This window comes from Tetrao urogallus (assembly GCF_951394365.1).
Source record: "Tetrao urogallus genome assembly, chromosome: 3".
Taxonomy (NCBI): Eukaryota; Metazoa; Chordata; class Aves; order Galliformes; family Phasianidae; genus Tetrao; species Tetrao urogallus.
The window spans coordinates 328382-355903 of record NC_136815.1 but is presented as its reverse complement, the minus strand read 5'-3'; the positions used below and the strand labels follow the sequence as shown (position 1 = coordinate 355903).

Sequence of the window (27522 nt, the reverse complement as noted above, 5' to 3'; positions counted from 1 at the left end):
TATGATCCTATGACCCTATGATCCTATGATCCTATGATCCTATGATCCTATGATCCTATGACCCTATGATCCTATGATCCCATGAGTGCTGCAGCTGGCTGGGGATGGGCTGCGCACCCCGTGCCCTTGTGTTCTGTCTGTCCAGCTGCAGGAGGACCAGAGAAAGGCAGACGGGAAGCTGCCGCTGCGCCTGATGGACCTGCACAACTCTCAGGCTGCCTTGCCATAGGCAGCTGTGACACGCTGGTTTATTTCCATGCAGGTGAATGACATTTTTCCCATCTGCAAACTGCAGTTTTCGTTGATCGTTGTGCACGCACTGCCATGGTCCACACGAATCTCAAACCTGCAGCTTTGGGCTGCGCCTGCCTGCGGAGACCTGCTAGGGCCCGCACATACTCCAGTCCCTGCTCCTCAGTACGCATGCGCCGTACCGGTAAGGCGCCGCGCATGCGCCACCCCCGCGGCTCATCACTGCGCATGTGCAAGTCTCGGGAAAAGCATTACGCATGCGCGTCCCTCTGTACCGCACTGCGCATGCGTGAACTTGTCGCGATCATTTCGCATGCGCAGTTTCGGCTACGCAGCTACGCGTGCGTTTTGTTCTGCTCCTCATTACGCATGCTATGGGCGCAGGGCCCGCTGGGAGCCAGAGTAGTCTGTTCCAGATCGAGTTCAAACCGCCCTAGAGAACAGAAAATGAGCAGTGCGGATTGAAAGAGAGGAAAATATTGCTGAGCCAGCGGTCCAGAAATTGACTGTATCTGAAGGCTCCGTAAAGTTTTCTGGCGCATGCGCACTATTGCCTGGAGGACCAATTTTTCACAAAGCTCGGCGGATTTGCTGCGCAGAGCGACGAGAATGGACGCGGGCCACTTCCGTGTGCCAAGGCGCATGCGTGCTGCTGCTGCTGCGCCACACAGCCGCGGCCGCAATTCCACCGATTGACCACGAGGGGGCACCAGAGACCGCGGGAACAACTGCGGCCGGATCGACGGGGGGCCGCACCGCAGCCTGTGGTGCTCCGTTCTGTTTCTCACGGGGGCAGAGGAAAAACGCAGAGTTAGATGGAGGGTGGGGGGAGGAAAGAAACTGAAAAAAGGAGAAGAAAACCAAGGAAAACTTCGGGAAACCCACCGAACGTGTGCTAAGTGCTTATAAGTATATAAAGCTCATTGAAGAGCCTTATATCTGACAAGCTGATTGGTTTGCTGACTGATTTTTCTTCAGGATAAGAACGGAAGAAATCATCACGGCATTTATTGATACCAAAATAACTGATTAAAAATATGTTCTGTATTCAAGTTTCATTAGCTTAGCTCCTGTGAGCCTGAACTGCCTGAAAAAGAAATCCCCCTAAAATAGTTATTATTATTTTCTCTTCTGTGATTCCATAATGCGCGTCCACAGCCATGCTGTGCTGCTTGAGAAGTGATTGCGTTACATTACTGTGACACTTAATGGAGCGGCAGTAAAGTTACGTAGAGATGGCCATATGACCACTTCAATTAGGTAAATAACCGCCTAGTTAAATTCGGCTCGTAAAAAATATCCAGTATTTGCAGTATTGCGGTAACAGAAATAACTCGCGCCAAGTAGAGAAGCAGCAACGTTGCTGGGAAGGCTCTGCAGTAAATCTCTGCTCTGCATTGCCCTCGGGAAAAGCTGCAGCTCGGGGCTTAGGGAAGCAGGAGTCGCCTGAGGTAGAAGCAGTAACTTCTTCAGGCACTTTGTAGTGATTTCAGTGCCCAATAAAATCAGCAGGAATGAGATGGGGAGGTCGGTGAATTCGCCTGTGGCGGGGGGTTGGAGCTTCATGATCCTTGGGGTTGCTTCCAACCCGAACCATTCTGGGATTCTGGGCATCCTGTTGCAGTTTGCTCGTGGCCCTCGCTAACATGGGATACGTGAACACAGGACTTGTTTCATCAACAGGTAAGTTTAGCCTTCATAAATAAGGTGTTTGTCAAAGCGATTGAGTAAAACAATCTGGATCTTTACTCCGCGTTTCACTGCAGCCCAGGCTGCCCAGGGCCCCATCCAACCTGAGCACCTCCAGGGATGGACGGGGCGTCACAGCCTCTCTGGGCAGCTGTTCCAGCCCCTCACCGCTCTCATAGCACAGAACTTGTGGCCAATGAAGGCAATGGCAGCCTGGCCTGCATCAGAAACAGTGCTGCCAGCAGGAGCAGAGAGGTGAGCATCCATCCCCTGTGCTCAGCACTGGTGAGGCCGCACCTCGAGTGCTGTGTCCAGTTTTGGGCCCCTCACTGCAGGAAAGACATGGAGGCCCTGGAACGTGTTCAAAGGAGGGCAACAAAATGGTGAGGGGTCTGGAGCACAGGGCTGGTGAGGAGAGGCTGAAGGAGCTGGGAATGTTCAGCCTGGAGAAGAGGAGCTCAGGGCAGAGCTCACTGCTCTCTATGGCTGCTGAAGGCAGGCTGCAGGGAGCTGGGGGTCGGCCTCTGCTCTCGTGCCATCAGTGATGGGAGCAGAGGGAACGGCTTCAAGCTGCGGCAGGGGAGATTCAGGCTGGACATGAGGAAGAATGAGGTGTCAGAAAGGTGGGCAGCACTGCAATGGATGCCCAGGGAGGTGGGGGAGGCACCGAGCCTGGGGGTGTTGAAGGAAAGGCTGGATGCTGTGCTGAGGGCCGTGGTTCAGTGGGAGCTGTTGGGAATGGGTGAACGGTTGGACTGGATGAGCTTTGAGGTCTTTTCCAACCTTGGTGATTCTATGATTCTGTGTGTCCCTATGGCATCCTCATGTGTCCCTATGGCATCCCCATGTGTCCCTATGGAGTCCCCATGTGTCCCTATGGAGTCTCCATGTGTCCCTATGGCATCCCCATGTGTCCCTATGGAGTCCCCATGTGTCCCTATGGCATCCTCATGTGTCCCTATGCCATCCTCATGTGTCCCTATGCCATCCCCATGTGTCCCTATGGAGTCCCCATGTGTCCCCATGGCAACCCTGTGTTGTTGTGTTGAGGGCCGTGGTTCAGTGGGAGCTGTTGGTGATGGCTGAGCAGTTGGACTGGATGAGCTTTGAGGTTTTTTCCAACCTTGGTGATGCTATGATTCTGTGATTCTAACTTCCCCTGACATCCAACCTCCATCTGCCCTCCCTCAGCTTCAAACCATCCCCCTCGTCCTGCTGCCATCTCCCTTGCACAGAGCTGACTCCCCTCCTGTCTGCAGGCTCCCTTTAGGTACTGAAAGGAAAATGCTTGAATAAAAGCTGGCACGTAATTCTTAAGGAGGAATGTGGCTGAAGACATAACTTTTCCTACAGCAAATCCTAATAGGCAGCAGAAGCCGTTTCTATAAGCAGCCATTCTTATAAGCCAAACTGCCCTCGTGTTTCTGCTTAAATTGAGCCCTGTAGGTAAGGAGGAGCGTCAGAATCAGGCCTCACCATGCAGCAATGAACAGAAATGGCTCTGAGAACCTCCGTCGGAAGCAGCTCTTGTGACTTCGCAGCATTTCATCACCATGGACACACGGAGCTTACAAACACAGCCGCTCAGAGCTCCGTCTGACCGCAAGCAAATGCTGCCCGGCGAGCCAGGAACAGCCAGAAGGGTCTGCATGGAGAGGCTGTGAAGGTCACAGCAGCAGGAAAGGTTGGTGGTTGGGATTTTTTACCGAGATGTTTCGTGTGATACCAACTTCAGCCATTTTCAGTGCAGATTTAGGCATTTCTCTGACGTTTGTGAGGCTCTGCGGTTTTCTCTCCCATAAAACCACATCGCCAGAGTTAACTCAGCCCTGCTGGTTGCCACTCTCACACCCATGCAGCTCTTTGGAAACTGTTCCCCCAAAGGGAACAGGGATTTCAGCACAGATCTTTACATCTCCCTGCTCGACTCCTCGTACAGCTGCCACGTTCCCAGCTTGGCCCCCTGTCCTGCCGTTCCTGTGACAAGAGATTTCTAAGCAATATATTGATCCTCTTTGGTTCACCTGGCTGCTCAAATGTGGCGTGCTTTCTTTAGAAGGGCCCACAGCTGCAGCAGGATGCAGGGAGTTTCATTTACAAATGTGCATGAAAAACGTGAGACTGATCCCAGATGACCGCTGCCAGGCATCTGAAGTCCTCCAATCTGAGCAAGATTGGTTGCAGTTATGTTGGAATGAGGAGTCAAGGTTACAACAATCTAAGATCTTACGTTAAAGAACGATGAAGGGGCGGTAATTACAATGTTATCAGTCCGAAGCATATCACAGAATCACAGAACTGTAGGGGTCGGAAGGGAGCTGCAGAGCTCATGGAGTCCAACCCCCTGCCCAAGCCGTTCCTACAGCAGGTCGCACAGGTCGGCATCCAGGCAGGTCTGGAACATCCGCAGAGCAGGAGACGCCACCACCTCCATGGGCAGCCTGCTCCAGTGAACAGTGGGACCATAGAGACACGTTGGGACCCATAGAGACACATTGGGACCCATAGAGACACGATGGGACCCATAGAGATACATTGAGACACATTGGGACCCATAGAGATATGTTGAGACCCATAGAGACACACTGAGACACATTGGGACCCATAGAGACACATTGAGACCCATAGAGACACATTGGAACCCATAGAGACACATTGAGACCCATAGAGACACATTGGGACCCATAGAGACACATTGGGACCCATAGAGACACGTTGGGACCCATAGAGACACATTGGGACCCATAGACTCCCCCCCCTCCCTGCAGCCTGTTCCAGCGCTCCTCCCCTCACTGCACAGCCGTTCCTTCGCACATTGGTGCAGAACTTCCTATGCTGCAGTTTCCGGCCGTTTCCCCTCATCCTGTCTCCATTCACCACTGAAAAGAGTCCGGCCTCGCCATTCTGTCCCCCACACCTCAGATATTTATGGACCTGGATCAGGAGACAAGGCTCCAGCAGCTAGAATCATCCTTTCACAGAACGAGCACAGAACCCCAGCATGGCCTGGGTTGCACAGGAGCACAGCGCTCACCTGGTTCCAAGCCCTGCTGTGTGCAGGTCGCCAACCAGCAGCCCAGGCTGCCCAGAGCCACATCCAGCCTGGCCTCCAATGCCTGCAGGGATGGGGCATCCACAGCCTCCTTGGGCAACCTGTGCCAGTGCCTCACCGCCCTCTGGCTGAAAATCTTCCTCCTCAGATCCAACCCAAACCTCCCCTGGCTCAGTTTAATGATGAATGAAGGCTGACCTTTGTATGTCATTTGCTCCAAGCACCCTGCTAGAGTGCAGCCAGTAAGAGGAGGTTGTCAGCATAGAATCATAGAATTGTTTGGGCTGAAAAGGACCTCAAAGATCACCGAGTCCAACCACAACCCAACCATCCTACCCCAACTCTTACAGCCCTCTGCTGAATCGCGGCCCTGAGCACCACATCCAGTGGCTGTTAAACACATCCCCATCCAGGGATGCCTCCCTGGGCAGCCATTGCAGCGCTGAACAGCCCTTCCTGTACAGAAGTTCCTCCTGAGATCCAAGCTAAACCTCCCCTGGCACAACTTGAGGCCATTTCCCCTCGTCCCGTCACCAGTGAGAACAGAGCAGCCCTGCTCTGCTGCAATCCACTTCCAGCAGCAGAATGGGACAGATCTGAGTGTTTTCAGGATACCTCAGTATCGTTAATCTCGCTCTCCGTTGTCATTGAAGCTTCCCAGGAGCCAGTAGAGAAATCCCTTCTGTAAATGTTTAGTTTGCGGTTGCTAAATAAATGGAGGTTTATATGTGAGGCTGCAGGGGTACCAGAGCCCCCCTCCTTTAGCAGCTGTTTATCAGATCAGGAAGCTCCTTAATGCCTGCATCTGCTCGGCTCTGGTGAGGCTGTAGTGCCAGGTTCAATGATGGGCTCCCCAGTGCTGGAGAGACACGGACGCACTGGTGAGAGTCCAACAAAGGGCCAGGAAGGGTGATGACAGGAGTGATAACGGTCCTGGTGACAGGGGACCGTGAGAAGGCAGAGATACTGATGAATAAATGTCTTCATTGCTTCAGTCTTTACTACAAAGACTGCTCCTCCAGGCTCTCAGACCCTGCAGGTAAGAGAGAGACTGGGGAACTGCTGACTGGCAGAGCACAGAGGGTTGTTGTTGGTGGTGCAGAGTCTGGTTGGAGGCCTGTAAGCAGTGGTGTTCCTCAGGGGTCGGTGCTGGGTCCAGTCTTGTTCAACATCTTCATCAATGACCTTGATGAGGGGATGGTGGCCACCCTCAGCAAGTTTGCTGATGATACGAAGTTGGGAGGATTGGCTGAAGGCCGTGCTGCCATTCAGCGAGAGCTGGACAGGCTGGAGAGCTGGGCAGAAAAACACCGGATGAGGTTTAACAACAGCAAGTGTGGAGTCTTGCATCTGGGGAGGAATAATGGCATGCAGCAGTACAGGATGGGGGATGAGCTGCTGGAGGGGAGCTCTGCGGAGAGGGACCTGGGTGTCCTGGTGGACGACAGGTTGCCATGAGCCAGCAGTGTGCCCTTGTGGCCAAGAGGGCCAATGGCATCCTGGGGTGCATTGCACAGAGCGTGGCCAGCAGGTGGAGGGAGGCGATCCTCCCCCTCTGCTCTGCCCTGCTGAGGCCTCACCTGGAGCACGGCGTCCAGTTCTGGGCTCCCCAGCACAAAACAGACAGGGATCTCTTGGGAAGAGTCCAGCGGAGGGCCACGAAGATGGTGAGGGGCCTGGAGCATCTCTGCTATGGAGAAAGGCTGAGTGAGCTGGGTCTGTTCAGCATGGGGAAAAGAAGGCTGAGAGGGGAGCTGATCCAGGTCTGTAAATATCTGAGGTGTGGGGGGCAGAATGGCGAGGCCGGACTCTTTTCAGTGGTGAGTGGAGACAGGACGAGGGGAAACGGCCGGAAACTGCAGCATAGGAAGTTCTGCACAAACATGCGCAAGAACTTCTGTACAGTGAGGTGACGGAGCACTGGAACAGGCTGCCCAGGGAGGTGGTGGAGTCTCCTGCTCTGGAGATGTTCCAGACCTGCCTGGATGCCGACCTGTGCGACCTGCTGTAGGGAACCTGCTTTGGCAGGGGGTTGGACTCGATGATCTCTGGAGGTCCCTTCCAACCCCTACAATTCTGTGATTCTGTGAACACAAGGCTAGGGATGAGGAGGAGATGGTCAGAGAGCATCCAGCCAAAATGGACACGCACACATCCATGGGTCCCCGTGGGATGCCCTCGTGTGTGCTGAGGGAGCTGGAGGAGGCGACTGCTGGACCGCTCTCTGTCCTCTCTGAAAGGTGTTGGTGAATGGGAGAGGTGCCTGAAGCCGGAGGAAAGGCGGTGTCACTCCTGGCATGGAGGATCTGGGAAACTACAGGCAGGTCAGCCTCACCGCTGTCCCTGTAAAGGTGACAGATGGAACAGTTTGCTCTGGATGCCATTCCAAGCAACTGGAAGAGAAGAAGGTTATCGGGTGTAGTCAACATGGGTTTACCAAGGGGAAACCGTGCTCGAGGAGCCTTCAGTGATATCACTGCTGGCTGGGTGGATGGAGGGAGAGCAATGGGTGTCACTTGACTTCAGCAAGGTGTTTGACACCATCATCTCCCACAACATGCTGGTTATGAAACTTAAGAAGCGCAGGACAGATGCGTGGATGGTGAGGTGGACTGAGAACTGGCTGACTGGCAGAGCTCAGGGGTGGTGATCAGCCAAACAGTCTGGTTGGATGCCTGTAACCAGCAGTATTAAGTTCTGTGCTATGAGAGCGGTGAGGGGCTGGAACAGCTGCCCAGAGAGGCTGTGATGCCCCGTCCATCCCTGGAGGTGTTCAAGGCCAGGTTGGATGGGGCCCTGGGCAGCCTGGGCTGCTGTGAAACGGGGAGGTTGGTGGTGGGAGGTTGGAGCTTCATCACCCTTGGGGTCCCTTCCAACCCAACCCAACCCAACCCAACCCAACCTTTCTGCGATTCTGTGATTCAGTGTTTCCCAGGGTTTGGTGCTGGATCAGGTCTTGTTCAACGTCGACAAGCTGGATGAAGGGACAGATTCCACCATCAGCAACTTACCTGATGATGCAAAGCTGGGAAGAGTGGCTGGACACACCAGCTGAAATCAAAAGGACACAAAATGGCACGACTGGGAGAAAAAGTCACGTTCATGTGCGCGATACAAGAGCTTAATAAAAATGTATCACCTTTCATTCCATTGCAGTTTGCCAAAGACTGATGTCCCAGTGTGGAATATGGCATCCAAGGCAAAACAGAGTCAACGAGACAGCGTTGGTGCTGGGAAAAACAAGGAAGTAAGGACAGGAAATAAGGAAGAACTGCAAAGAACCAAAAATGGAGATACATCCAAAAGTGCCATGGAAACACTCGTCAGAGAGAGGAATTCGTACCTGCAGAAGGAGTACGAGATTCTTACCGAGCACATGAACACGTACATGGGCAGAGTGGAGCGCTTTCTACGGGAGAATAAATTCCTGGAGGAGGAAGCCAAACGGAATCGGCAAGAGAGTAACGTTTATCTCTCCTACCTGTCGAAACACGGCCAGAAGTGTCAGAATCTGATAATAACGTTAAACGAGCAGAATGAAACCGATCTGTCTCAGGTCCAGCAGCAGAAAGAGAAGCTCGTCTCACGGTACGCAGAAAAAGAAAAGGAGGTCAGGAACCGCCTGACAGAGGTGGAGGCGAAGTACGCTCTTATGAACAGTGAGGTTGAAGACCTGCAGCCTTTCAAAGACCTGCAGTTGGAACAGACGAGAAAGATCAAAGAGCTGGAGAAGGAACTGCTGGTGACGAAGATCCATCATTCAGAAGAGATGCACCAAATCAAGAGCCGGTTTCTGCAGGCCAAAGCGGGTCGCGAGGAGGACTCTCGTCAGAAGATCCTGCTGCTCAGCAGGAGAGCAGAAGAAGCAGCAATACGCTCCTTAATTCAGCATATCGAGCAAGTGAAAGCTGAGAACCGGCGTCTGCGCCAGGAATTGCTCGGGCTCATCCGATGCTCAAAGGTCCTCAAGGAAATCCAAACTGAACTGAGGGAGCAGCAGCAGCAGCTGCTTCGGGAGCAGTGGTGCACCCAGGACGTGGCACACGCACGGCGCAGGCTGCACCGGCAGGAGGCAAACCGGGGCGCCTGCAGCTCTCACAGCCCTTTTGGATGCGGATATTAGCCTAGAGAAACACTTCTCTGAGCCTCACCGGTGATGCTGTGTCACCACATCTTGCTGGACACCAGTGGCTGTTGCAGCCAGTTAGGTCACTGAAGGCTGCAAAGCGATCAGGGTAGCTGAGTGTTGTGTGCGTGGATGAAAGGAGCCACTGACGCAGCTCACACTGTATTTACTGACACCACAGAATGAACTGATGAAGGCCAACTCCTCCAGCAACAGACTTCATTAAATTTACCTTCCGCTGGACTCCAAAGGGCAGAAAATAAACAAGCAAGCAACCAAAGTTTCCAACCATATGTGCACTCAAGGTATTTGATCTTTGGTCTTAACAATGAGTACCATATATTCATTTTCATCTTTGCTTTTTCTTTTTTTTCCTTCAGTCTTTGCTTTCTTTTTTTTTTTTTTCTTCTTGCTGTAGTGTTTCACTTGAAAAGCAAGAGGCAGCCTGTTGTGTCATTCACCTTTCAAGCTGAAACCTCTGGGTTTTATTTATCTCATCAACAATGACATCACAGAGTCACAGAAAGGCCCAGGTTGGAAGGGACCCCAAGGATGATGAAGCTCCAACCCCCCACCACAGCAGGGCCACCAACCTCCCCGTTTCACAGCAGCCCAGGCTGCCCAGGGCCCCATCCAACCTGGCCTTGAACACCTCCAGGGATGGACGGGGCATCACAGCCTCTCTGGGCAGCTGTTCCAGCCCCTCACCGCTCTCACAGCACAGAACTTCCCCTGACATCCAACCTCCAGCTGCCCTCCCTCAGCTTCAAACCATCCCCCTTGTCCTGCTGTTATCTCCTCTTGCACAGAGCTGACTCCCCTCCTGTCTGCAGGCTCCCTTTAGGCACTGCAGGCTGCACTGAGGTCACCCTGCAGCTTCTCTCCTCCATGCTGAACGAGCCCAGCTCCCTCAGCCTGTCTTTGCAGTGGAGGTGCTGCAGCCCCTGATCCCCTTTGTGGCTCTTCTGCACCCTCTCCAACAGCTCCCTGTCCTTCTTGTGCTGGGGGCTCCAGCCCTGGACGCAGTGCTGCAGACGGGGCCTCACAAGAGCAGAGCAGAGGGGGACGATCACCTCCTGTCCCTGCTGGCTGCCGCTCTGCTGATGGAGCCCAGGATCCCATTTGCTTTCTGAGCTGCAATGCACACTGCTGCCTCACGTTAAGCTTTTCACCCACCAGGACCCCCAGGTCCTTCTCCGCAGGGCTGCTCTCAAGGACTGCTCTTTCCAGTCTGTATAAACGCTTGGTATTCCTCCGTGCCCAACCTTGCACTTTGCTGTGTTGAACCTCATCAGATTCATCTGGGCCCACCTTTCAAGTCTGCCAAGGTCCCTCTGAATGGCGTCCCTTCCTTCCATTCTGTCAGCCACATCACTCAGCTCGGTGTCAGCAGCAAACTTGCTGATCCCTCAGTGCAAGACTTGGTGTTTTTCAGCACTGAGCTGCATGAGAATCCTGAAGGCCAATTTCTCCACCCTGCCACGGCCCCCCAGGGGCAGCACAAGCATCTGCTGTAAAACCACTCCTTCCTGTTTCGTATCCTCTGCAAACCTACAGAGATTGCAGTCCAGCCATTCATTCAGGTAATCAATGTAGAAGCCAGGCAGCGGTCATCCTGAACTGACTCCTTGGAAAACCACTGCAGTGAGGGACCTCAGCTGCTCTCCCAATCACTGACGACATCTGTTTGTTTCCAGCAGCTGAGTTATCACTCTGTGTAACCTTCTTACGAATAGCAGAAATACAAATTAGCTGGGATTGAGGCTAAGAAATCAAATAAATGAGTTTCTGAAAATTGAGGCTCTTACTCTGATCTCAGGGAGCAAAGGGAGCCCAGTGACTTCCAGCCATTTGTACCTTTCCTACCATCTGGATAATGGAAACAGAACGGCAGGCCAAAGGGACTCCTAACAAACCTACTATTATGTATTATAAAGATGATACTGACTGTGTGGAAGAATACAGATCACAGCCTGAGGAGGTGAGCAGCTCCTGAGAAAGGGCTTGTATGAGTCTGAGAGCACAAGTAACTGCCTCTAGCTTCTGCATGGAGCTAGAAGAAACTCCCTTGTCACAAACGGCTCTGCAGCTGTACCTCCGTACCCCTGCTTTCTGTGGAGGCCCTTCCTATCCTGATGAATGATGCTTCAATTGTCTCCCACTGTTACACATATATACATGGCCATGTACTAAGAGGTGTGCGTGGAGCTCCTGCTGGCTGGCAGCCACTGGCATCTGCAGGAAAAAACCCCAATGCAGACACTCGACCAGGCAGCTGCCACCAGTAGCTGGGACCTGATGGAGACAGCCCTGGCTGGTCAACCCTATTAAACTGATGAACGGTCATTTGTTCAATGGGGTCAAATCTCCCCGTATTTTCTTTAGGAACCCTATAAAAATCAGTGCAGCTGGTTCAGATGGTGTCACAAATCTCCAAGAAGCACGAGCAAGGAACTGTTCATCCTGTCATTGTTTTCTGGTCAGACAAGATGATCTTCTGTTCAGTCAATTCTTAACCAAGTACAGGCACTGTATTAAAAGGCTGCTAGAGAGTGACTTGGGCATGGCATACACAGAGAGACAAAGCCAAGTGCCACAAGCAGTCATTTAGTGATGATCAGGTCTCCGCTTAGATCAGCTTGTCAGCATGGATGTTATGGCTCAGTGTCTGCCAGAGTAGTGGATAGGAGGGACAGAGGTGCATTACAGGCATTTACATTGACAGCTGCTAGAGAAAGAAAGGAAGGAAGGGGGAGGGGGAAGAGAAAGGAAGGAAAGGAGGAAGGGAGGAAGGAAGTGTTGGAAATATTGAATTTATCAGGGCAGTATGTCTGATACAGCAGATGTTATTCGCAATTGCAATGGTGGGCCTCCTGCAAGCAGGAGAGCTCGCAGAAAACAGCGTTCCATCTTTTATGCCCTATTGCCCGACCCTTATCTCTTTCTCCCCTGGTTCCTCATTGGCTGAGCACTGCAGGTTCACAATCTTCCCGATGCTCAACTGAACACACAGATACTGGCTAAACATAATTTTTTGCTAGCTAGGCATATATCACTAATTAGTCAAGTTCTCACACTTGCTCATTCAACACTTGGTCATTGTGTCTGGACATCTGCTCATCCTTGCATAGAGATAAGCTTGGAAGGAGGATAGGGGGAGTATCCTGATGCCTGCCTGTTGCATCCCAGCCTACAGAGCAAGGCAAACCAGCCTTGTGTAGAGGCCCTGGCTTCTCTGAGGTTTGTTAAGTCTGTTTTTCTTTTGCTGAGGGTCTCCTATCCAAACAGAATGGCCCTACGATATGCTTTCTGTTCCATAATTCTATACCTACACTATTTGGAACATTTAAAGACTATTGCAGTTTTGCAAGCAAGAATTAATCACACAATTCAGCAACTGTATTTCCATGTTACTAACATAGATGGTACTTCTACTTTTTCACATCAGCTATTTCCAAGGACAAGTTACAAAATACAAATACGTTGCACTCTACTTCTTCAGATCAATTCCCCCTTTTTAATATCTAATGCAGAAACAACAACAAGGAAGGAGGGAAGGAAGGAAGGGGGGGAAGAGAAGAGAAGAAAGGGGGGAAGAGAAAGGAAACAGAACGGAGGGAAGGGGGGAGAAAGAAGGAAAGAGGGAAAGAATAAAGCAAAGCGCACTGCAACACCGCGCGCTTTGATGACGTCAGAGCGCTTCCGCCGATCGGCTCGCAGCACCGTCGTGTCGCCCTGTGCGCATGCGCGGCGCGTCCGTTCCCACGGCGACGGAGAGGCGCCGCAATGAGTGAAGCGGAGCTGGACGCGGCCGTGGCGGGGAAGTACGAAATGAAGAAGCGGCTGGGAAAGGGGGTGAGCGGATGGGGGGGGCGGGGAGGCGCTTCGGGTCTTTGCCTTCGGTCGTGGTTCCGTCCCTGCTGCTTAAACCGAGCGGAAGGGAGAAAATCAGGTTACAGCTCGATAACTGGTGCTGCTGTGGGTCCCTATGGCACCCTATGCATCCCTATGGCATTGCTGTGGGTCCCTGTGGCACCCTACGGATCCCTATGGCACTGCTGTGGATCCCTATGGCACTGCTGTAGGTACTTATTTGCACCCTATGGTTCCCTATGGCACTGCTATGGGTCCCTATGGCACCCTATGCATCCCTGTGGCACTGCTGTGGATCCCTATGGCACTGCTGTGGATCCCTATGGCACTGCTGTTGGTCCCTATGGCACCCTATGGGAACCTATAGCACTGCTAGGGGTCCCTATGGCAACCTATGGATCCCTATAGCACTGCTATGGGACCCTATGGATCCCTATGACATTGTTGTGGGTCCCTGTGGCACGCTAGGGATCCGTATAGCACTGCTGTGGATCCCTATGGCACTGCTGTGATGATGCGGGTCATTCGAGGGCTTGTACCAAACTCCATGAGCAATGACGGCAGAGTGCACAGGGAAGGAGTAGGGCAGGGGGATGCTGGGGATGCTGCTGTTCTAGGGGATCCTAGATCCCTTATAAAGGTGGTGAGACGGATAGCCCGGCTGAAGTGCCTTTATACCAATGCACGCAGCCTGAGTAACAAGCAGGAGGAACTGGAAACTGTGATGCACTCGGAAAGTTATGACCTTGTTGCTATCACAGAAACATGGTGGGATGACTCCCACAATTGGGATACTGCGATCGATGGCTATAGACTCTTTAGGAGAGATAGGCGAGGTAGGAGGGGTGGGGGAGTTGCTCTCTATGTCAGAGATTGGATAAACTGTGAGGAGCTCCCTACGAGAAACAGTCAGGAACAGGTTGAGAGCCTGTGGGTTAGGATTAGAGATGGGACTAATACAGGTCAGCTGGTGTTAGGGGTATACTACAGGCCACCTGATCAGGGGGAGGCTGTTGACGAGGCTTTCTTGCTCCAGATGCGTGAGATGTCTGGCTCACGGGCTCTTGTCCTGGTGGGGGACTTCAACCATCCGGACATCTGCTGGGAAAACCACACGGCGAGCTGCAAGAGCTCCAGAAAGCTCTTGGAATCCATTGACGATAGCTTTCTGGTTCAGGTATTGGACAGACCGACCAGAGGTGAAGCGTTGCTGGACCTGCTGCTCACAAACGCTGAGGAGATCATCAAAGGTGTCAAAGTTGGAGGCTGCCTGGGCTCCAGCGACCACGCCTTGGTTGAGTTTGTGATCTCAAGCGATGTGGGCCTGGCAAAGAGCAGGATCAGGACGCTGAACTTTAGAAGAGCAGACTTCAAGCTACTCAATGGATTGCTGGCCAAGATCCCCTGGCGCGCCGCCCTCAAAGACAAAGATGTTGAGGAGAGCTGGCTGCTCTTCAAGGATGCCCTCCTGGAAGCACAAGAGGTCTCCATTCCTCTGAATAAGAAAGTGGGCAGGCGAGGTAGGAAACCGGCATGGCTCAGCAAGGACCTGCTGAGAGAACTGAGGGCGAAGAAAGGGGTGTACAAGCTCTGGAAACAAGGCTGTGTCACCTGGGAAGAGTACAGGGATGCTGTCCGGACTTGCAGACGTGGGATCAGGGAAGCCAAGGCGCAGGCAGAACTGAACTTGGCAAGGGATGTGAAAAACAATAAGAAAACCTTCTACAGGTACATTGGCCAGAAGAGACAGGCCAAAACGGGTGTACCTACTTTGGTAAATTTAAAAGGAGAACTGGCTTCAACAGATGAAGAAAAAGCTGAGGTGCTGAATGAATTCTTCACCTCGGTCTTCACTGGTGGCCAGGATTCTAGTCTTTTTCACGTCCCTGAGCCCTGCATCCCCAAACCTCTATGTGGGGACCAAGGAGGTAAATCCCTCCCCACTGTAAGGGCAGAGCAAGTCCGACAGTACCTCCTTAGACTGAATGAATATAAGTCTATGGGGCCGGATGGCGTGCATCCCAGGGTCCTGAAGGAGCTGGCTGAGGTGGTTGCCGAGCCGCTCTCCATCATATTTGAGAAGTCGTGGCTGTCAGGTGAGGTCCCGGACGACTGGAGGAAGGGTCACGTCACTCCCATATACAAGAAGGGGAGCAGGGAGGACCCGGGGAACTACAGGCCGGTGAGTCTCACCTCCGTGCCTGGGAAAATCATGGAACAGATCCTCCTGGACAACATGCTCGATCACATAAAGAATGAGCATGTGATCCGAGACAGCCAGCACGGCTTCACCAAAGGAAGGTCATGCCTAACTAATCTTGTGGCCTTCTATGATGGAGTGACGGCATTGGTGGACGAAGGGAAGGCGACCGATGTCATTTTCCTGGACCTGAGCAAGGCCTTTGACATGGTCCCCCACCACATCCTCATCTCCAAATTGGAGGGAAGTGGATTTGATGGGTGGACGACCCGATGGATAAGCAATTGGTTGAAAGGCCGCAGACAGAGGGTGATGGTCAATGGCTCTATGTCCAGGTGGAGGCCGGTAACAAGTGGTGTCCCCCAAGGGTCTGTCTTGGGACCGGTGCTCTTTAACATCTTTATCAATGACATCGATGAGGGAATTGAGTGCACCCTCAGCAAGTTTGCTGACGACACCAAGCTGAGTGGTGCGGTTGATACGGTGGAAGGAAGGGATGCCATTCAGAGGGACCTCGACAGGCTGGAAAGCTGGGCTCGGGTGAACCTAATGAGGTTCAACACGGCAAAGTGCAAGGTTTTGCATTTGGGCCGGAAGAACCCCAGGCACCCGTACAAGCTGGGAGGAGTGGTCCTTGAGAGCAGCTCGGCAGAGAAGGACCTGGGGGTCCTGATGGACGAGAGACTCAACATGAGCCAGCAGTGCGCTCTGGCAGCTCGAAAGGCAAATGGGATCCTGGGCTCCATCAGGAGAGGGGTGGTCAGCAGGGACAGGGAAGTGATTGTCCCTCTCTACTCGGCTCTTGTGAGGCCCCATCTGGAGTACTGTGTCCAGGTGTGGAGCCCTCAGTACAAGAAAGACATGGAGATTTTGGAAAGGGTCCAGAGGAGGGCGACTAAGATGATCAGGGGGCTGGAGCACCTCCCCTATGAGGACAGGCTGAGGGAGTTGGGCTTGTTCAGCCTGGAGAAGAGAAGGCTGCGGGGCGACCTCATTGCAGCCTATCAATACCTGAAGGGAACCTACACCCAGGAGGGGAGTAAACTCTTCATAAGGGCTGACAATAGCAGGACTAGGGGAAATGGATCCAAGTTGAAGGAGGGAAGATTTAGGTTGGATGTTAGGGGGAAGTTCTTTACGAGGAGAGTGGTTAGGCCCTGGAACGGGCTGCCCAGGGAGGTTGTGGATGCCCCGTCCTTGGACGTGTTCAAGGCCAGGTTGGACGGGGTCCTGGGCAACCTGATCTAAATGTGTATGTTTGGTGGCCCTGCTAGGCAGGGGGGTTGGAACTACATGATCCTTGAGGTCCCTTCCAACCCGGGTGATTCTGTGATTCTGTGATTCTGCTGTTGGTCCTAATGGCACCCTATGGATCCCTATAGCACTGCTATGCATCCCTATGGCACCCTATGGATCCCTATGGCATTGCTGTGGGTCCCTGTGGCACCCTAGGGATCCCTATGGCACTGCTGGTGGTCCCTATGGCACCCTATGGGAACCTATAGCACTGCTATGGGTCCCTATAGCACTGCTATGCATCCCTATGTCACCCTATGGATCCCTATAGCACTGCTATGGGTCCCTATGGCACTCTATGGATCCCTATGGCATTGCTGTGGGTCCCTGTGGCACCCTAGGGATCCCTATGGCACTGCTGTGGATCCCTATGGCACTGCTGTTGGTCCCTATGGGAACCTATAGCACTGCTATGGGTCCCTATGGCAACCTATGGATCCCTATAGCACTGCTATGGGTCCCTGTGGCACCCTAGGGATCTGTATAGCACTGCTGTGGGTCCCTATGGCACTGCTGTGGGTCCCTATGGCACCCTATGGATCCCTATAGCACTGCTAAGGGTCCCTGTGGCACCCTAGGGATCTGTATAGCACTGCTGTTGGTCCCTATGGCACTGCTGTGGGTCCCTATGGCACTGCTGTGCATCCCTATGGCACCCTATGGATCCCTATAGCACTGCTATAGGTCCCTATAGCACTGCTGTGGATCCCTATGGCACCCTATGGATCCTTATAGCACTGCTATGGGTCCCTGTGGCACCCTAGGGATCTGTATAGCACTGCTGTGGGTCCCTATGGCACTGCTGTGCGTCCCTATGGCACCCTATGGATCCCTATAGCACTGCTATGGGTCCCTATGGCACTGCTGTGGATCCCTATGGTACTCTGTGTCGTTATGGCACCCTATGGATCCCTATGGCACCCTATGGATCCTTATGGCACTCTATGACCCCTATGTCACCCTTTGGACTCTCTGGGCAGCTTGGTCTGCTGTTTGATGACCCTGCACACAGCAGGGGGTTGGAACCAGATGAGCATCGTGGGCTTTTTCAACGCAGGCCATTCTGTGACGCTACGGAGCTGGGCATTTAACCTGAATTTTGTCTGTTCTGGATGGCTGTTAATTAATGTGGTCCTTGCAGATGCTCGTTACTCGGTCTGCCGTGTGGGACAGATCCAACTTTCTTATTTCTGGTCATAGATTTGAATCTTTCCGCATTCTAAGGAGTGCTTTATGGCTGCGCAGTGGTGTCATTGCTTTCGTGTTAATGTTTAAATGTCTGCACGAAGTCAAACAGTTCCTGTGTTTGCTGAGTGGTTTTCATACTTAGATAAGAGATAACGGCATTCAGGGGGACTTCCCAAGAATGTTTATGAACCTGGAACATAGAATCACAGAACCATAGAAAGGCCTGGGTTGGAAAGGACCACGATGAGCATTGAGTTCCAACCCCCTGCTTGTGTGCAGGTCACCAACCAGCAGACCAGGCTGCCCAGAGAACACATAGGGTGCCATAGGGATCCATAGGGTGCCATAGGGACCCACAGCAGTGCCATAAGGATCCATAGGGTGCCACAGGGATCCATAGGGTGCCATAGGGACCCACAGCAGTGCCATAAGGATCCATAGAGTGCCATAAGGACCCACAGCAGTGCCATAGGGATCCATAGGCTGTGCTAAGGATGCATAGGTTTCCTTAAGGCCCTGCGGATCCATAGGTCACCTTTGGGTGCCATAAGGATCCATAGACTGTCCTAAGAATCCATAGGGTGCCATAGGGACCCATAGGGTGCTATAAGGACCCATAGGGTGACATAGGGACCCATAGGGATGCACAGGGTGCCATAGGGACACATAGGGTGCCATAAGGACCCATAGGGTGCCATAGGGATCTACAGGGAGCCACAAGGATCCACAGGCTGCTATAAGGATCCACAGGGTGCTATAAGGACCCATAGGGTGCCATAGGGACCCATAGGGTGCTATAAGGACCCATAGGGTGCCATAGGGACCCATAGGGATGCACAGGGTGCCATAGGGACCCATAGGGTGCCATAAGGACCCATAGGGTGCCATAGGGATCTACGGGGAGCCATAAGGATCCACAGGCTGCTATAAGGATCCACAGGGTGTCATAGGGATCCACAGGGTGCCATAAGAACCGACAGGGTGCCATAGGGATCCACAGGGTGCCATAGGGACCCATAGGGACCCACAGGGTGCTATAAGGACCCATAGGGACCCATAGGGTGCCATAGGGATCCGTAAGGATCCACAGGGTGCCATAATCACAGAACCCCAGCATGGCCTGGGTTGCACAGGAGCACAGCGCTCACCTGGTTCCAACCCCTGCTGTGTGCAGGTCGCCAACCAGCAGCAGTATAGATGTTCTCAGTCCTCCAATGAACAAAGTATTAATTATTGGACTAATTTCTCTTTCTTGTAGGTAATTGTTGAGTTTCTCTACTGAATTCCCACGCTGAAGGTCTGAATTCTGCTGGGATGCTGCAGTGTTCCACTCACCTGTCCTTTCCCCCTGCAGGCTTACGGCATTGTATGGAAAGCAATTAACCGCCGGACAGGAGAAATAGTTGCAGTTAAAAAGATTTTTGATGCTTTCAGGAACAGAACAGATGCTCAGGTAAGAGACCATTTATAACATTTATGTGGCCCTGAGCACCACATCCAATGGCTGTAAAACACAGCCAGGGATGGTGAGCCAACCGCCTCCCTGGCAGCCCATGGCAGTGCTGAACAGCCCTTTCTGTAGAGAAGTTCCTCCTGAGATCCAACCTGAACTAACCTGGATGGAGGATATGATGTCCTATAGTATCTCAATCTGGAGAGCACCTGTATCCTCACCTAACGGAGCAACTGTTTGTTTTTTCCCCAAGCCTGCCTACTATATGAAGCTTTCCTCTCCCTTAGAAATGAGAATGGGTCTTCCTTTCCCACAGGAAGTCCATGCTCTCTTCTGTCATGCTGCTAATGTGATAATGATTTTTTGCTTCTTTCTAGAGAACGTTTCGTGAGATTATGTTCCTACAGGTATGGTCCATTTTCCCAATACTCTTTGGTTTTCAGTTCTCTCTGATGTTCACACATCCGGTCTTGTTCAACATCTTCATCAGTGACCTTGATGAGGGGATGGTGGCCACCCTCAGCAAGTTTGCTGATGATACGAAGTTGGGAGGATTGGCTGAAGGCCGTGCTGCCATTCAGCGAGAGCTGGACAGGCTGGAGAGCTGGGCAGAAAAACACCGGATGAGGTTTAACAACAGCAAGTGTGGAGTCTTGCATCTGGGGAGGAATAATGGCATGCAGCAGTACAGGATGGGGGATGAGCTGCTGGAGGGGAGCTCTGCGGAGAGGGACCTGGGTGTCCTGGTGGACGACAGGTTGCCATGAGCCAGCAGTGTGCCCTTGTGGCCAAGAGGGCCAATGGCATCCTGGGGTGCATTGCACAGAGCGTGGCCAGCAGGTCGAGGGAGGCGATCCTCCCCCTCTGCTCTGCCCTGGTGAGGCCTCACCTGGAGCACGGCGTCCAGTTCTGGGCTCCCCAGCACAAAACAGACAGGGATCTCTTGGGAAGAGTCCAGTGGAGGGCCACCAAGATGGTGAAGGGCCTGGAGCATCTCTGCTATGGAGAAAGGCTGAGTGAGCTGGGTCTGTTCAGCCTGGAGAAAAGAAGGCTGAGAGGGGAGCTGATCCAGGTCCATAAATATCTGAGGTGTGGGGGGCAGAATGGCGAGGCCGGACTCTTTTCAGTGGTGAGTGGAGACAGGACGAGGGGAAACGGCTGGAAACTGCAGCATAGGAAGTTCTGCACCAATGTGCGAAGGAACGGCTGTGCAGTGAGGGGAGGAGCACTGGAACAGGCTGCAGGAAGGTGGTGGAATCTGTGGGTCCCAATGTGTCTCTATGGGTCCCAATGTGTCTCTATGGGTCCCAACCTGTATCTATGGGTCCCAATGTGTCTCAATGTGTCTCTATGGGTCCCAACATGTCTCTATGGGTCCCAACGTGTCTCTATGGTCCCACTGTTCACTGGAACAGGCTGCCCATGGAGGTGGTGGAGTCTCCTGCTCTGCAGATGTTCCAGACCTGCCTGGATGCCAACCTGTGCGACCTGCTGTAGGAACAGCTTGGGCAGGGGGTTGGACTCCATGAGCTCTGCAGCTCCCTTCCAACCCCTACAATTCTGTGATTTTCTTCTCATCCTTTTTCCAAGTGCGGTGTTCAGTACTGACACGACCTTTCACTTTTTTTTCCCGCTGCCTTGCAAAGCAGTCATTAGAAAACACAGTGACCCAAATGCAATGAAGTGATGGTGTGATTCGTCTGCCCAGAGCCACATCCGGCCTGGCCTGGAATGCCTCGAGGAATGGGGCATCCACAGCCTCCTTGGGCAACCTGTGCCAGTGCTGTTGACTGAATTTTACTCACACATAACACAGCAGCATTTGCAGTACTGATTCCTTATACAGAACTTTTGAATAATTGACTGGTTCCATATTGTGGAGAAGAATTAAATACAGTTTATATTTCAGTAGAAGCTCAATGAAGGAAACTGCACATGACTGTTTGTTCTAGAGAATAATACGAAAGGAAATAATTACAGTTTTCTTGTGTGATTCACTCGACTTTGACTGCTGGGTCTCTCTTCCCTCTGCAGGAATTTGGAGAGCATCCCAATATCATCAAGCTGCTCGATGTTATCCGAGCTCAGAACAACAAGGACATCTACCTCATTTTTGAGTCTATGGGTGACTGAGCGTTGTTGGCTACTTAAACATACCCTGTCTTGCAAGTTCTCTTTCTTCCTTCCTTCCCTGTTGTGATTAGATGGGAACAGCAGCCATGCTTTGGAGGGAATAATAATGCTGAGAGAACTGTTGGGTTGGAAGGGAAGGAAGGCAGGGAGCATCAAATCAGAAGACTTACAGAGATAGAAGAGATGGCAGAATTGCATATAGAAGAGACTATATGTAGTTCTACTGTAACAAAATTGTGTAATAATGGAGCAATTACTGTAGCATAACCTGCAAGTAATAGATAATACAGTGATAATAGAGACTGCAGGCTCGAGCTCAGACTGACTGCAGTCACCGGTGGCTGGGAGGTTCCATTTTAGTGACTGTTATCTCTAATATTTTTGTAAGTGACTTGGATGTGGGACTTGAAGTTATAGAATCATAGGTTATAGAATGGCCTGGGTTGAAAAGGACCACAGTGGTCATTTAGTGTCAACCCTCTGCTGTGGGCCGGGCTGCCAACCCCCAGACTAGGCTGCCCAGAGAACCCATAGGGTGCCATAGAGATGAATAGGGTGCCACAAGAACCCGTAGGGTGCCATAGAGATGCATAGGGTGCCACAAGAACCCGTAGGGTGCCATAATCATAGAATGATCACAGAACCCCAGCATGGCCTGGGTTGCACAGGAGCACAGCGCTCACCTGGTTCCAACCCCTGCTGTGTGCAGGTCGCCAACCAGCAGCCCAGGCTGCCCAGAGAACCCACAGGGTGCCATAAGGATCCATAGTGAGCCACAGGGATCCATAGGGTGCCACAGGGATCCATAGGGTGCCATAGGGACCCACAGCAGTGCCATAAGGATCCATAGGGTGCCATAAGGACCCACAGCAGTGCCATAAGAATCCATGGGTGCCATAGGGATCCATAGGCTGTGCTAAGGATGCATAGTTTCCTTAAGGCCCTGCGGATCCATAGGTCACCTTTGGGTGCCATAAGGATCCATAGACTGTCCTAAGAATCCATAGGGTGCGATTGGGATCCATTGGATGCCATAAGGATCCATAGGGATGCCCTGGGGATGCATGGGGTGCCATAAGAACCCATAGAATCACAGAACCCCAGCATGGCCTGGGTTGCACAGGAGCACAGCGCTCACCTGGTTCCAACCCCTGCTGTGTGCAGGTCGCCAACCAGCAGCCCAGGCTGCCCAGAGCCACATCCAGCCTGGCCTCCAATGCCTGCAGGGATGGGGCATCCACAGCCTCCTTGGGCAACCTGTGCCAGTGCCTCACCGCCCTCTGGCTCAAAAACTTCCTCCTCATATCCAACCCAAACCTCCCCTGGCTCACTTTAAAGCCATTCCCCTTGTCCTGTCACCACCCACCCTCACACACAGCCGTTCCCCTCCTGTTTATCCGCTCCCTCCAAGCACTGAAGGCCACCATGAGGTCTCCCTATGGTGACCCACAGCTTCTTTAGGAAGGGGAAGCACTGATCTGTCTGCATTGGACCCGAAGGAGCAGCATGCAGCTATGGCAGGGGAGGGTCAAGCGGGTAAAGGTTCTCAAGTGAGAGTGTCTAGGCATTGGAGCAGCTTCCCAAGGGTTCATGGCACCAAGCCTATCAGTGTTACAGAAGAGTTTGAGCAGTGCTCTCAGACAGACTGTGATTTCTGGGGGTCCTCTGTGGAGCCAGGAGTTGCTCTTGATGATCCTTATGGGTCCCTTCCGTAGTCTGTGATGCTGTTTTTCTGTTGCAATGCGGTCAGCGGTTGAAGCGTTCACCTCCACTGAGAGTTCAATTGAGAGGCTGCAGTCTGTAAAACGTCCATCCTGGCCTGGTTTGGAGCAATTCTTCTCCTGCTTTGTATTACAGAGACAGATTTACATGCTGTGATTAAGAAGGGGAATGTGCTGAAAGACATCCACAAGTGTTACATTCTCTATCAACTCCTGAAAGCCACTAAATTCATCCATTCAGGAAATGTTATTCACAGGGATCAGAAGGTATGTTTCAGTTGCTAGTCCTTATCTTTCTCTCAGCCTTTCTGTTAAACACTAACTGGAAATGTATAGAATCATAGAATCATAGAATCACCAAGGTTGGAAAAGACCTCAAAGCTCCCCCAGTCCAGCCGTTCACCTATTCCCAATGGCTCCCACTAAACCCTGTCCCTCAACACAGCATCCAGCCTTTCCTTCAACACCCCCAGGCTCGGTGCCGCCACCACCTCCCTGGGCATCCATTGCAGTGCTGCCCACCTTTCTGACACCTCATTCTTCCTCATGTCCAGCCTGAATCTCCCCTGCCGCAGCTTGAAGCTGTTCCCTCTGCTCCTATCACTGATGGCACGAGAGCAGAGGCCGACCCCCAGCTCACTGCAGCCTGCCTTCAGCAGCCATAGAGAGCAGTGAGCTCTGCCCTGAGCTCCTCTTCTCCAGGCTGAACATTCCCAGCTCCTTCAGCCTCTCCTCATCAGCCCTGTGTTCCAGACCCCTCACCATTTCGTTGCCCTCCTTTGAACACGTTCCAGGGCCTCCATGTCTTTCTTGCAGTGAGGGGCCCAAAACTGGACACAGCACTCGAGGTGCGGCCTCACCAGTCCTGAATACAGGGGCACAATCACCTCTCTGCTCCTGCTGGCAGCACTGTTTCTGATGCAGGCCAGGCTGCCATTGGCCTTCTTGGCCACCTGGGCACACTGTCGGCTCCTGTTCAGCCCAGCATCCATCCATACCCCCAGGTCCATTTCCTCTACGCCGTCCTCCAGCCACACCGCCCCAAGCCTGCAGCATCACCTGGGGTTGTTGTAGCTGAAGTGCAGGACCCGGCATTTGGCCTTGTTGAACCTCATCCCATTATGAGAAGATAGTGAGAATGAGTATGAGAAGAACACGACTGGTAGAAGGATGTTGATGACCTTCTGCCATTCAGAGCGTAAAGATCTTATTCGTTTTCCTTTCTTCAATTCAGCCTTCGAATATCTTGCTGGATGCAGACTGCTTTGTGAAGCTCTGTGATTTTGGGCTGGCCCGTTCTTTGTGTCAGATGGATGAAGAACAAAGCAGCCCTGCTTTAACAGAATACGTGGCCACACGCTGGTACCGAGCCCCTGAGATCCTGCTTTCCTCCCGGAGGTAACGGCCTGCTCTGAGCAAAGGGGTGGCACTGTGCAATTCCTTCACTGCTGGGGAAAATTTTTGATTGAGAAGTCTTAAATCCTTTCATTTTGGATGTCTCTGGGTGCATTGGGAGGTCAGCGGTCCGTTTTCTCGACATGCATTTAAACTTCTCTCATTACACGTACGTTTCTTTCCTGGCTTCTTAGATTGACCACTTACCTACAATATCAGCTCATCTGTTTATCATCTTTTCTCCCACAGATCTGTTTTTTTTCCTCTCCTTAAATCTGATTCATTGCAAAATTTTGTTGAGCGCCTCTGTGCTCTTATTCAGAATTTGGCTTTAAGGACTCAGGGAGGCAGATTTTTTTCCTCAATTTGCTACTTTTCACAGCATCACAGCATGGCCCAGGTTGGAAGGGACCCCAAGGATGATGAAGCTCCGACCCCCCACCACAGCAGGGCCACCAACCTCCCCGTTTCACAGCAGCCCAGGCTGCCCAGGGCCCCATCCAACCTGGCCTTGAACACCTCCAGGGATGGACGGGGCATCACAGCCTCTCTGGGCAGCTGTTCCAGGCCCTCACCGCTCTCATAGCACAGAACTTCCCCTGACATCCAACCTCCAGCTGCCCTCCCTCAACTCCAAACCATTCCCTGTCCTGCTGCCATCTCCCCTTGCACAGAGCTGACTCCCCTCCTGTCTGCAGGCTCCCTTTAGGCACTGCAGGCTGCACTGAGGTCACCCTGCAGCTTCTCTCCTCCATGCTGAACGAGCCCAGCTCCCTCAGCCTGTCTTTGCAGTGGAGGTGCTGCAGCCCTCTGACCATCTTTTCAAGCACATTGCTTTTCTTTGATGATGGAGCTGAAAGCTTTGGCTTATTCTACTTTTGCCTAAGGAAGATTTTCAGTACTAGCTGATGCTTCCCGATAGAAAATACATGTGGGTTTTATGCCCCAAGTTTGAAATCTGGATGTTGTGCACACTGTCTTTTTGATCTGTTGGAGTGAGTCCAGAGGAGGCCATAAGGATGCTCAGAGGCTGCAGCACCTCTTCTACGAAGGCAGACTGAGAGCTGGAAAGTGAAAAGACTCCAGGGAGACTTTATACCTTCTTAGTATTTAAAGGAGGGCTGTAGGAAAGCTGGGAAGGGACTTTTTACAAGGGCATGCGGTGATAGGAGAAGGGGTAGTAAAAGGTAGGATGTAAAAGTAGGGAGGCACTGGATCAGTTTGCCCAGACAAGGTGAGGACGTCCCATCCTGGCGACCGGTCGTGAGCGGTGTTCCCCAGGGGTCGGTGCTGAGCCTGTCTTCTTCAATATCTTTATTGATGACCTCGATGAGGGCATCGAGTGCACCCTCAGTACATTCGCAGATGACACCAAATGGGCTGGAAGCGTGGATCTGCCTGGGGGTAGCGAGGCCCTACAGAGGGATCTGGACAGGCTGGAGAGCTGGGCTGAAGCCCATGGGATGAGGTTCAACAAGGCCAAATGCCGGGTCCTGCACTTGGGCTACAACAACCCCAGGCGACGCTGCAGGCTTGGGGCGGTGTGGCTGGAGGACGGCGTAGAGGAAACGGACCTGGGGGTATGGATGGATGCTGGGCTGAACAGGAGCCAGCAGTGTGCCCAGGTGGCCAGGAAGGCCAATGGCAGCCTGGCCTGCATCAGAAACAGTGCTGCCAGCAGGAGCAGAGAGGTGATTGTGCCCCTGTATTCAGGACTGGTGAGGCCGCACCTCGAGTGCTGTGTCCAGTTTTGGGCCCCTCACTGCAAGAAAGACATGGAGGCCCTGGAACGTGTTCAAAGGAGGGCAATGAAATGGTGAGGGGTCTGGAGCACAGGGCTGATGAGGAGAGGCTGAAGGAGCTGGGAATGTTCAGCCTGGAGAAGAGGAGCTCAGGGCAGAGCTCACTGCTCTCCATGGCTGCTGAAGGCAGGCTGCAGTGAGCTGGGGGTCGGCCTCTGCTCTCGTGCCATCAGTGATAGGAGCAGAGGGAACGGCTTCAAGCTGCGGCAGGGGAGATTCAGGCTGGGCACGAGGAAGAATGAGGTGTCAGAAAGGTGGGCAGCACTGCAATGGATGCCCAGGGAGGTGGGGGAGGCACCGAGCCTGGGGGTGTTGAAGGAAAGGCTGGATGCTGTGCTGAGGGACGTGGTTCAGTGGGAGCTGTTGGTGATGGGGGAGCGGTTGGACTGGATGAGCTTTGAGGTCTTTTCCAACCTTGGTGATTCTATGATTCTATGATCATAGATGATCTCCTCCATGCTGAACGAGCCCAGCTCCCTCAGCCTGTCTTTGCAGTGATTCTATGATTCTATCCCTGGAGGTGCTCAAGGCACCTGGATGAGGCTCTGAGCGATCTGGGAAGTCCCTGCACGTTGCAGTGGGGTTGGAACTGGTTCATCTTTAAGGTCTGTTCCGATGCAAACCTTTCTGTGGTTTATCCACTGTTTGCCATCAATAATGGTAACTATTTTCTAGCTGCATTACGCCCTGAAAAATCATATGACACCTATCAGTTGTTTCTAAGCAGCAGCTTTGTATCTTCACTGTTGGTAATGTGACCAGTAGATGTTGCCTTGTTCTGAGACCCACCTTTAATATATTTCCTTCTCTGGTTTTATATGGAATAAAAGAACTTAATTTTCTTGCAAAATAAGGCAAAATAGATTATAGGAATGCCAGGTACTAAAAAGACAGACCAAACTCTGTTCTGTTCTTCTTTGTAGCTACACTAAAGGGGTAGACATGTGGAGCATTGGCTGCATTCTGGGCGAGCTGCTGCTTGGAAAACCTCTTTTTCCTGGAACATCAACCATCAATCAAATAGAGCAGATCTTGAGGGTCATTCCTGCCCCATCTTCAGAAGGTAAGACTTTTCCCTATGGAGGAAGTTACTTAAAGAAGAGATAAAAAGAGTGAAAGAAAGCAGCCTGTCTGGATCAGAAAGAAGATATCCGTTAGATCTTCTTCTAACATCTTCCCAAGGAAGGAAAACTTAATTGAGAAATGCTAATTTTATAATAAAACAGACCTGCCCTTGATTAGATGAGAAGGAAGAACAAGGCCTTCAGAACATTTTTAAGTTTTATAAGATGGCAGAGGTTTAAAACAGAGTATCATACCTCAGTTGGACTGGTGTAGTCAT

General features: G+C 52.2%; 3 protein-coding genes across 3 annotated transcripts in view; 2 read left to right on the top strand and 1 right to left on the bottom strand.

Annotated features, from left to right (window-relative positions):
- Positions 1 to 452, bottom strand: part of LOC306944775 (maestro heat-like repeat-containing protein family member 1) — a gene marked incomplete at both ends in the record, with an annotated part of 68569 nt that extends 68117 nt beyond the window's left edge. The window contains one exon of the mRNA XM_079533375.1: positions 347 to 452. Within this exon, the coding sequence (XP_079389501.1) occupies positions 347 to 452 (106 nt within the window). The remainder of the gene's footprint in view (positions 1 to 346) is intronic.
- A 7851-nt stretch (positions 453 to 8303) lies between these two features.
- Positions 8304 to 9116, top strand: CCDC166 (coiled-coil domain containing 166; the record flags this gene model as incomplete). Its single annotated transcript, XM_079533373.1, has 1 exon — positions 8304 to 9116. The coding sequence occupies one exon, from the start codon at positions 8304 to 8306 to the stop codon at positions 9114 to 9116; it is 813 nt and encodes a 270-aa protein (XP_079389499.1).
- A 3761-nt stretch (positions 9117 to 12877) lies between these two features.
- The window catches only part of MAPK15 (mitogen-activated protein kinase 15), a gene marked incomplete at its 3' end in the record, with an annotated part of 33565 nt that continues 18920 nt past the window's right edge, over positions 12878 to 27522 (top strand). The window contains exons 1-7 of the mRNA XM_079533192.1: positions 12878 to 12974; positions 19031 to 19129; positions 19507 to 19536; positions 21164 to 21254; positions 23120 to 23250; positions 24218 to 24381; positions 27104 to 27243. Coding sequence (XP_079389318.1) covers positions 12906 to 12974; positions 19031 to 19129; positions 19507 to 19536; positions 21164 to 21254; positions 23120 to 23250; positions 24218 to 24381; positions 27104 to 27243 — 724 coding nt within the window. The 5' untranslated portion in view covers positions 12878 to 12905. The remainder of the gene's footprint in view (positions 12975 to 19030; positions 19130 to 19506; positions 19537 to 21163; positions 21255 to 23119; positions 23251 to 24217; positions 24382 to 27103; positions 27244 to 27522) is intronic.